Raw genomic sequence first — 11,697 nt, 5'->3', positions numbered from 1 at the left:
CCAAAAGGCTCAGGATGTTGATATTTAGTTAGTAGCATATGCTGGGATCAAGGACTACTATGTTTGTTAAAGTGAATGACTTTGACTTATATTCAAGGTCACAGGGGTCAAATTTGTTTAAAATCTTTAAACAACCTCTTATGAATAACCATGGGTCCCAGGATGTTTATACTTTGCAAGTTGCATCCTGAGATGAAAGGCTATACAATGTGTTCAACATAATGACTTTGTTCGACTTTCAATCACAGGGGTGAAATGTATAAAAAAAAAATAACAGGGTCTTTTGAACGAATTTTAATCATAAATACTGATATTTTGCCTGTAGCTTTATTTTAGATCACTTTTAAGGTTACAAGTGTGAGTTTTATACCAGGTGAGCGATGCAGGCCCATTGGGCCTCTTGTTCTATTCCAAATCCATAATTTGATCACACAAGGTGATGTTATGGTTTCACACTGCAGTGCCAAAATTAGGCTCCATTCGAAATGGAAAAAGTACCATTATATCCAAAAATCTCTTGAAAATTTCCCAATTTCCAAATGTCAAAGAAAAACAAAAAAAATCTCTGCTTCTGTTCAGATGACAATTCAAAATCTAAAATGAAATTATCTTTCATAAATAAGGATGCAATTAGTCTGTTAAATGGTATTTTTTTTTAAATATAAGAATTTAGTATATATGGTAAAATTCGGAAAATTTCAACTTTGGTTTATCACAACACATATTTTCCACTTTCAAAGCTACAAGTCCCATTCCAAAAATAAGGAGAAAAAGCCATGCACTTTGAAATTGACAAAACAATAGCCCAAGGGGCTGGGAGGGATATAACCTTGGTATTTTTAGCTCACCTGGCCCGAAGGGCCAAGTGAACTTATGGCATGGTGCAGCGTTCGTTGTCCGTCTGGCGTCAACTTTTTACTTTAACCAACTTCTTCTGAATAACCAAGAGGCCCAGGCTGATGATATTTGGCCAGTAGCATGCTGGGATGATGGGCTACCAAGTTTGTTCAAATGAATGACCTTGACCGACTTTCAAGGTCACAGGGGTCTAATGTCTTATAATCTTCAAACAACTTCTTCTTAATAACCAAAAGGCCCAGGGTACTGATATTGCGCCTGTAGCATGCTGGGAAGAAGGGCCAGCAAGTTTGTTCAAATGAATGACCTTGACCCACTTTCAAGGTCACTGGGGTCAGATGTCTTAAAATTTCCAAACGACTTCTCAATAACCAAAAGGCCCAGGGTACTTATATTGGGCCTGTCAAATGCTGGGATGAAGGACTTCCAAGTTTGTCCAAATGCATGACCTTGACCCACTTTCAAGGTCACAGGGGTAAAATGTCGTAAAATCTTCAAACAATTTCTTCTCAATAACTAAAAGGCCCAGGGTACTGGTATTGGGCCTGTAGCATGCTGAACTGAAGGGCTACCATGATTGTTCAAATGAATGACCTTGACCCACTTTCAAGGCCACATGGGTCAAATGACGTAGAATCTTCAAACAACTTCTTCTCAATAACCAAAACGCCCAGGGTACTGAAATTGGGCCTGTAGCATGCTGGGATGAAGGACTACCAAGTTTGTTCAAATGAATGACCTTGACCCACTTTCAAGGTCACAGGGATAAAATGTCTTAAAATCTTCAAACAACTTCCTCTCAATAACCAAAACGCCCAGGGTACTGATATTGCGCCTGTAGCATGCTGGGATGAAAGGCTACAAAATTTATTCAAATGAATGACCTTGACCGACGTTCAAGGTCACAGGAGTCAAATGTCGTAAAATATTCAAACCACTTCTCCTCAATAACCAAAAGGTCCAGGGTACTGAAATACGGCCTGTAGCATGCTGGGATGAAGGATTACCAAGTATGTTCAAATAAATGACCTTGACCCACTTTCAACCTTATGTTCTTGTTCAACATTCAAGGTCACAGGCGTCATATGTTTAAATCTTTTAATATGTTATTATGAATAAAACACTTATATTCTACCTGTAGCTGTATTTAAGTCCCCTTTTAAGATTACAAGTGTGAGGTTAATACCAGGTGAGTGATGCAGGCCCATTGGGTCCTTGTTTGTTCTTTTCGAATACTCTTAAGAATAAAATTTACTCTCAGAAGTGAGATAAATAAGCTGAACATCTGTTACAAGTCAAGGAATGCTATATTTTCTTTAAAAAGTTCAGCTGGATTGATGGCCTTTTGACTTTTTATTTCACAGTAAGTTAATACATCAACCATGTTAGGTACATAAATACACAATGTATGTACTTTATTTCCTAGCACATGTATTTCAGTATGTTTCAATTAGGAGAATAAAGAAGTTGTATTGATTTTGGAGAGTTTGTTGTGAGAAACAGTTGTCTGCATGAGGTCAGAGGTGACCAATAGAAAACCTTTCAGTTCACAGGTAACCAATAGAAAGCCTTTAAGGTCAGAGGTGACCAGTTGAAAACCTTTCAGTTCACAGGTGACCAATAGAAAACCTTTAAGGTCAGAGGTGACCAATAGAAAACCTTTAAGGTCAGAGAAGACCAATAGAAAACCTTTAAGGTCAGAGAAGACCAATTGTAATTCTTTCAGTTCACAGGTGACCCAATAGAAAACCTTTAAGGTCAGAGGTGACCAATAGAAAACCTTTAAGGTCAGAGAAGACCAATAGAAAACCTTTAAGGTCAGAGGTCACCAATAGAAAACCTTTAACGTCAGAGGTGACCAATAGAAAATATTTAAGGTCCGAGAAGACCAATAGAAAGCCTTTAAGGTCAGAGGTTGGCAAATGAAACACAGAGATCACAGGATATGTATGGTAATCAAGCGATTGCCACAATGCCACTCTACAATTGCAGTAGACAATTAAATGTGATACACTGATGTTGGATCATTCCCTGATAGGGATGATATACACTGATGTCAGAACATTCCCTGATAGGGATGATATACACTGATGTCAGACCATTCCCTGATAGAGCTGGGATACACTGATGTCAGAACATTCCCTGATAGGGATGTTCTGACATCAGTGTATCCCATCCCTATCAGGGAGTGATCTGACATCAGTGAATTTCATCCCTATCAGGGAATGATCCAACATCAGTGTATCACATTTAATTGCAGTAGACAATTAAATGTGATACACTGATGTTGGATCATTCTCTGATAGGGATGATATACACTGATGACAGATCATTCCCTGATAGGGATGATATAGACTGATGTCAGACCATTCCCTGATAGGGATGGGATAGACTGATGTCAGATCATTCCCTGATAGAGATGGGATACACTGATGTCAGATCATTCCCTGATAGGGATGAAATACACTGATGTCAGAACATTCCCTGATAGGGATGAAATACACTGATGTCAGATCACTCCCTGATAGGGATGGGATTCACTGATGTCGTAACATTCCCTGATAGGGATGGGATACACTGATGTCAGATCATTCCCTGATAGAGATGGGATACACTGATGTCAGATCATTTGCTGATAGGGATGGGATACACTGATGTCAGATCATTCTCTGATAGAGATGGGATACACTGATGTCGGATCATTCCCTGATAGGGATCAGATACACTGATGTCAGAACATTCCCTGATAGGGATGTGATACACTGATGTCAGATCCTTCCCTGATAGGGATGGGATACACTGATGTCTGATCATTCTCTGATAGGGATAGGATACAATGATGTCAGAACATTCCCTGATAGGGATGTGATACACAGATGTCAGAACATTCCCTGATAGGGATGGGATACACTGATGTCAGATCATTCCCTGATAGGGATGAGATACACTGATGTCAGATCATTCCCTGATAGGGATGGGATACACTGATGTCAGATCATTCCTTGATAGGGATGTGATACACTGATGTCAGATCATTCCGTGATAGGGATGGGATACACTGATGTCAGATCATTCCCTGATAGGGATGGGATACACTCATGTCAGATCATTCCCTGATAGGGATGGGATACACTGATGTCATAACATTCCTTGATAGGGATGTGATACACTGATGTCAGATCATTCCCTGATAGGGATGGGATACACTGATGTCGTAACATTCCTTGATAGGGATGTGATACACTGATGTCGGATCATTCCCTTATAGACATGGGATACACTGATGTCAGAACATTCCCTGATAGGGATGGAATACACTGATGTCAGAACATTCCCTGATAGGGATGGGATACACTGATGTCAAACCATTCCCTGATAGGGATGGGATACACTGATGTCAGAACATTCCCTGATAGAGATGGGATACACTGATGTCAGAACATTCCTTGATAGGGATGGGATACACTGATGTCAGATCATTCCCTGATAGGGATGGGATACACTGATGTCAGAACATTCCCTGATAGAGATGGGATACACTGATGCCAGAACATTCCCTGATAGGGATGGGATACACTGATGTCAGATCATTCTCTGATAAGGATGGGATACACTGATGTCAAATCATTTCCATACCATGCCATAACCAACAAAAATGAGCTGAAAATTGTTGTACTTCAAATGTAAATTGCCATTTCAAAATCATATTCTCATAATACCGGTAGTATTGATAAACAGTTATTGAAATATATTGATGATTGCAATATTATGTATCACCCCTATTCCCAGAGAACTTAAACTACATTGTTATACAGGAGATTAGTAGAATCTTCTCCTACCTTGGAGGTGTGACAGAGAAATCTCCTACCCGAGGGGTGAGGTTTTTTGGTTGTCTAACCTCAGGCTCTCTTGACAGCCGAGGGTTAGACAACCAAAAAAATCACCCGAGAGTTGGAGATATCTCTGTTACACAATCAAGGTAGGGGATGATTATTTTTCTCCCATCCTATTATTTCAGTCACAACTCCACAGACAGTAGTCTACCATGTTTGTAAACAAAAACACATGTGGGATATGAATATCGCCATTCACTTTTGATGACGTTACAATTACCGATGACACATTTGAATGACGTCACAATTGAAGGCTATCTCCCCCTAGGGGGTGACAAGCTGATCTTTCCTGGCTAAAATGGGAGACACACCTGTGAAGGGTAGGAGAAAAAGGAATCTCAACCTGAGGGGCAAGATTTTTAAGGTTGCCAAACACAAGACTTTTCTGAGTGTTTATCAACTTCAGAATTTTCCCCGATTGTTGAGATTCCCCATCTCATCTCAAGGGGTTGAATATTCTTTTCTCTTCCTCTGTTGGCCCTAGCTGTCGTATTTAGGGATGTATAGTGCAACATTGACGTGACTGACTCAATGCATTGTTGATGTGACGTTATTGTGTTATTCACTTATTGATGTAACATCATACAATTGTTATGACTGGGGAATCCCGTCTCAACCCCAGGGCCCATATTTGCCATATGTCTAACCTGAGGCTCTCTTGGAAACAACATATCAAAACCAATCACATTATGTCTAGTTCCATATCTTCACATTTCAAATCACAATTAAATTAAAATATCACTACCCTTTATACCAGGGTAAACAAAAACTGTATTACTGTTGTCAAAAGTTTTAGATCTTAATACTTGTATATATGTTCAAGTGCCCTTTCTCGGCTGTTGTTACATTGTAATTTGTTTGTTTTTGCCAATTACTGTTTCTGTCCTTGACTTGTACATTGTCTTATTTACTAGAACCATACATATGCTACACATTGTTTGCTTGTAAATTGACTTATTGATGATGATATCTCTCACATTGTTAACTTTCATATTACTCTTTCTCCAATTCATAATGCCTGAGATTTAAACATAACACACCTTGGCTTGTACCTGGTTTTATGGACGAGTATACCTTACACACTGTAGGCTTGTTGCACATCACATTGTTGGGTTGTATATATTGCTTTATCATCAATTATGTGTTACCCATTGTTGGCCTGTATATTGCTTTATCATGAATTATGTGTTACCCATTGTTAGTCTGTATATTGTTTTATCATTAATTATGTGTTACCCATTGTTAGCCTGTATATTGCTTTATCATCAATTATGTGTTACCCATTGTTGGCCGGTATATTGCTTTATCATCAATTATGTGTTACCCATTGTTAGTCTGTATATTGTTTTATCATCAATTATGTGTTACCCATTGTTGGCCTGTATATTGTTTTATCATCAATTATGTGTTACCCATTGTTGGCCTGTATATTGTTTTATCATCAATTATGTGTTGCCCATTGTTGGCCTGTATATTGTTTTATCATCAATTATGTGTTACCCATTGTTGGCCTGTATATTGCTTTATCATCAATTATGTGTTACCCATTGTTAGTCTGTATACTATTCCATTGACAAGTAAACCTTACAAATATTTTTTCAGCAGAAGAGACAACCGTAGTTACAACCTTGGATACATCTCTTACCACAATCAAAGTGGAGCCAGCACCGGAACAAAGCAAACCCCATGGATACTCCCCCACAAAGGGTGTCCAAAGGATGGACCATGGACACTCTCCGACTGAGGGTATCCAAAGGACGGACCATGGACACTCTCCGACAGAGGGTATCCAAAGGACGGACCATGGACCCTCCCCGACAGAGGGTATCCAAAGGACGGACCATGGACACTCTCCGACAGAGGGTTTCCAAATGATAGATGGTGGATTCTCTCCAAAAGAGGGTGTCAGAAGGACGGACGGTGGATACTCCCCAACGGAGGATGTCCAAAGGACGGACCAGGGACAATCTCTAACGGAGGATGTGCAAAAGACTGACCATGGACACTCCCCAACGGAGGATGTTGGAATGCAGGATCAGGGATATTCTGCGACAGTGTGTGTCAAAATGACAGACTATGGAGACTCCCCTACTGAGGGGGTTGAAATGCAGGATCAGGGATATGACCTGACGGGGGCTGTCCAAGGACGTGGGCAGAGACTCGTTATCGCAAGGTCGTCAAACAAATTCCATGAGCAGGATATTCGTAAAAAGGAATTTTTTGACCACAAATCTTTGGATGAATCTGTTAAAACTGGAAACAGACTTTCCATGTCTAATGATGATAATCAGTCTAGGACAACCCACTCCCCGTCTTCTTCCGGAGTCTTTGTAACTGAATCCAAGATGGTGTCTCTATCTGATGGCACTGTTGGGTCTGCATTAGATGCTGATAGCATACAAGAGGGGGATAATTCTGATGATTCCCCCACAACTCAACAAAATAAAAATCTGAGAATCAAATTGATTGACTCGTTTAACTGCAACCAATGTGGCCGGGGCTTCAAGGACGAATCCACCTTGAAAAAACACACCAAACTTCACATTTCAAAGAAAACATTTATCCAGAAATCTGATAGCTGTGGGAAAAAGGTGAGTCAGAAAAGTCATCCAGAACACAATGTTAGAACACGGGCAACAGCAAGGAAAAGAACAAAGGCTTTTGAACAGTTTAGCTGCAGACATTGTGGGAAGAACTTCAGGTTTATGAATACTTACAAGGAACATATGACTAAAAAACACAAAGATATCAATCCATTTAAATGTGAGTTGTGCGAGAAGGAATATAAATCTCGCCATGCGTTGAATATTCACATGATGATACATACAGGTGAACGGCCCCATGTGTGTAACGTCTGTGGTAAGGGATTTCGTCTGAAAGCCTCGCTACTGGACCATGAAACAATACGTCATGGACAATCACCTCACATCTGTTCTGTGTGTGGGGAAGACTTCAACACCAGGACGTCCCTAAATCGGCACCGTACGTCTCACCAGGTGACTGATGCTAGATTCCGATGTGACAACTGCCGGAAAGAATTCCGATATGAGAAAACGTATAAGAACCACCTGGCCAATCTCCAATGTGTTTCTGCAGAGGAACCTTCCCCGTACACCTGTGACGTTTGTGGGAAGGTCAAACTAACGCTACAGCTACTCAAAAAACACAAATATCTACATTCAGAGGAACTATGTGATTTTTGTGGTCGACAGTTCAGGTCTCAAGAAGGACTGAGACGCCACATGTTGTTCCACACCGGTCGTTGGCCGTTCAAGTGTGAAGAATGTGGACTCGGACTTGCAACTAAGAAGGTACTGAAGGTTCATCTGTTGAAACATTCGAATGAGAAAAGCCACATGTGTGATGTTTGTGGATCGGCTTACAAAACAAAGTACTCACTGGAACGGCACATGTTGACTCACCAGGATCTGAAACCTCACGTGTGTGATATATGCGGGAAAGGTTTCATAGGGAAAACTCAACTTACACAACATTTGAAAGCTCATGCCAAGGAGAAGCCGTTCAACTGTAACATATGCAGGAAAGGTTTTGACGATTCAGTCGCACTTCTTACACACACCATAGAACATGTGGGACAAAAACTTCACAAATGTGACATCTGTTCAAAATTTTACAGCAGAGACTCGGCTCTGAAGGTCCATCTCAGGATTCACACTGGAGAGAAACCATATAAATGTGAAATGTGTGGGAAAAGTTTCACCAATTTGTGCGACAAACAACGCCATGTTAAGATACATACTGGGGAGAAGCCATTTGTCTGTGATGTCTGTGGCAAAGGGTTCTCGGACAAAAAGTACTTGAACCGACACCTCCGATCTGGAGCACACAATAAAGATAGTGTTAAGTTTAGAAACGTTGAGTATACTAATAGTGGTGCAAGTACGTCTTCTGGTGAAGCTTGTTCTGGCTCAGATCCAGTGGAGAAAAGTTGATTACTGGGAGTACAAACTAATACAAGTAGGTCTTCTGGTTCAACCAATTTTAGAACTTTGACACTTGTTTCTTCTGTAGGGCTTACCAGAAACATAAGTTCGTTTTAGAGACTAATCTCAAATAAGCATCTTTTTATTTTATATTTTATGAAGCTATCTTCTAACTCTTTCACCCCTACATTTTAAAATGGACTTACCCAGTTTTTAATTTGGTAAGGTTCAAATGTGACTTAAGGGGTGAATGGGTTAATTATCAAAGAAGCAGTTTAATTACCTGGATGAAAGTACACATTTGTAGATATGTTTGTGCATGTGTGTGTTTGTGCACTCAAAGTTTATATCAAACTTGTTAAATAACAAGAATATATAAACACTGATCATATATCTGTATAACACAATTCTGGTGAGGGATACATTTTGCTTCTTACACATTATTCCAAATATTTGTAAATAATTATCTCTCTTGAAGACATATTTACATATAATTATGCATATGTATATAATACATATTTACTTCTTAAATATCAGAAATTCTCAGCCAAGTACTTATATGATAACTCCACTGAAGCTATGTGGAATGTCATATCTCCTACTTTTAGTATGTCTAACCAAATGGAACTTTCTGTTCACTGTGCATTCAAAGCAGTGTCTAGATATGGGATGCATATGATGTGACAGTGGAATGAGTGGTTATTCTGGTACACCTTTACACCATACTCTTCGGTATTAACTTACCTACCCAATTGAGAAAAAAAAATGACCAGAAATTTTAAGGACTTGCTTCGATCATGTAACCCCCCCAATTTGGAAATGGTGCTGAGCATTGATGTCAAGTAAGCAAGTTATATGCTATTGATATCTGGCTTTGGTTGTTTTGCCTTTGAATATATATATTGACATTTTAATAGATATCCCATTGAGTAGCATATTGTATTGTACTGCAAATGAGTTCTGATAGGGACAACCACCCAATACTAGCTGCCTTGCGACATTAAACAGCCGTACTGTATAATTTTATGTATTATGTGCTTGAATATGTTTTCACAAGCCAAGGGTTTTGATTCGGTACGACCTACCATTTCTTCACATTTAAAGTTGAAAAGATTATGTAAGTCGACATCAGCGTGAAATTTTAATATTTTGAACTCAGTTCACTTAACAAGGCGATGTGCAATACTGTATTCAATTTTTGACAGTCTATTCAATTAAGTAAAACAATACCCGCTTGTATATTTTACGTGTCATCGTCCAAACATACATTAAGCTGGGAGGAAACAGTGAAAGTCTGTGCTCCTCCATGTTTACATCTTTGTTTTGTAAATGTAATTTGATTGGATGTAGCCAGTCTTGGCTGCATGGAATCGGATGGGACCAACTATGATTCTGAAAACACAGACTTGATCTGCCTAGAGCTAAGAGTAGGTAGACCAGATTGTACCTGATTGTAACCCTTGACAAGCGATGATGGCTTGAATATTATACCTATGGTATATTTTCTCTCCCGCTTAACACTCATGAAAGATATTGATATTATGCCGTACTTGTTAACCCTTTAACCACTATATACCATAATGGACTCGCCCAGATAAATGTATGGCAGAGTGTACTAAAGCTAATTAGGGGTCACAGGGTTAAGTATATGTGGTCATTAGAGAGGAAAACCATTGAATATCATCTTTATTTTTCCATTGTTACACGTTATACCTGTGATTTTTGTTGGAAAATCTTTCTGGTACAGAATGATTTAACATTTTTATCGGTTTCATTGGGCAGAAGAATATTTTACACTAATTTAAAAAGTGGCTAATCACCTAAAAACAAAAGTTATTACTTGTTATCTGCACCATGTTGAGTTAAAAAATAAATATAGAACTAGTCATTGTTTATTTACTGTATTACTGATCCTAGGTTTAGAGAAGTAGTGCTACGGAATTGTGCTCTGATTTTGTTAATATATTCTGGGGATATACTGAGTAATGAGAGGACATCATTCAAATTAAAATTGACATGAACTTGGTGTCCCAGTTTACAGATGTGGAATGATAAGTATTTGAAATAAAGGAGTAAATGAATCATTTGATGATACCTTTACAAATAGTACCTGTGACTTGTATTGAAGTTATCACTCTTTAGGGATATTGTAAAAAAAGTTCTGTATGTATCGGTTTGTTTAAGGAACATCCCTTTCATATTATATCTCTGAATTTGTTTGAAGTACTTCCCTTTCTAATAATACCTAAAAGTGTTTTTAGAGTTACATCCCTTTGCATATAAAAAAGGACATTTAACCTGTTGGTTTTGTTTGATTGACTTCCTTTACATTGATGCCTGTTGATTTTGTAAGTCACATATACTACCCGTCACTGTGATTTATATTTAAGTAGCTGGTGAATTGTAGCTTAAATTTTTCAATTCAGTCTTATGGGATGAGATCGCGAAAAAACCCTATATTCAATCACATACTCTTGACATCTGACACACCATGTATTTTCATAAGACATTTATCAATATGTTTGCATACAAAAATTCATGCAGACCAGTTACTGTCACGTTTATTCATTGAAACTGTACAAAGTTATGACCACTTTGATCAAAGTATAGATAATATGATAAAAATGACGGAAAGGATTGTTATTTTACATCAATATTTTTGGACGAACATCTGTGTAGATGTGAAGATATTTTTCATTGATACTGTACAATGTTATGACCACTTTGATCAAAGCATAGATAATATGATAAAAATGATGGAAAGGATTGATATTTTACATCAATATTTTGGGACGGACATCTGTGTAGATGTGAAGATATTTGTGATAGAATTAAATGGGGTATCATATGTCGGTAACCTCATCCCGCTCAAAGTTCATTGACATAAAATGTTGAATTATCAATGAGTCGAACAATGACCAACATGTACAGTTCCTGACCAACATGTACAGTTCCTACAATAACCAACATGTACAGTTCCTGACCAACATGTACAGTTCCTG

The 11,697-nt window shown here is 38.5% G+C and overlaps 1 protein-coding gene across 1 annotated transcript in view; it reads left to right on the top strand.

Moving 5' to 3' along the window:
* LOC110454585 (zinc finger protein Xfin-like) overlaps positions 1-11,697 on the top strand; it is a 47,052-nt gene that overhangs the window by 19,011 nt on the left and 16,344 nt on the right. Inside the window, exon 8 of the mRNA XM_021504173.1 lies at positions 6,354-8,699. Coding sequence (XP_021359848.1) covers positions 6,354-8,699 — 2,346 coding nt within the window. The remainder of the gene's footprint in view (positions 1-6,353; positions 8,700-11,697) is intronic.

This window comes from Mizuhopecten yessoensis, unplaced genomic scaffold, assembly GCF_002113885.1.
Source record: "Mizuhopecten yessoensis strain PY_sf001 unplaced genomic scaffold, ASM211388v2 scaffold7915, whole genome shotgun sequence".
Taxonomy (NCBI): Eukaryota; Metazoa; Mollusca; class Bivalvia; order Pectinida; family Pectinidae; genus Mizuhopecten; species Mizuhopecten yessoensis.
The sequence above is the reverse complement of the archived record's forward strand: the minus strand, read 5'-3'. Positions and strand labels throughout refer to the sequence as shown.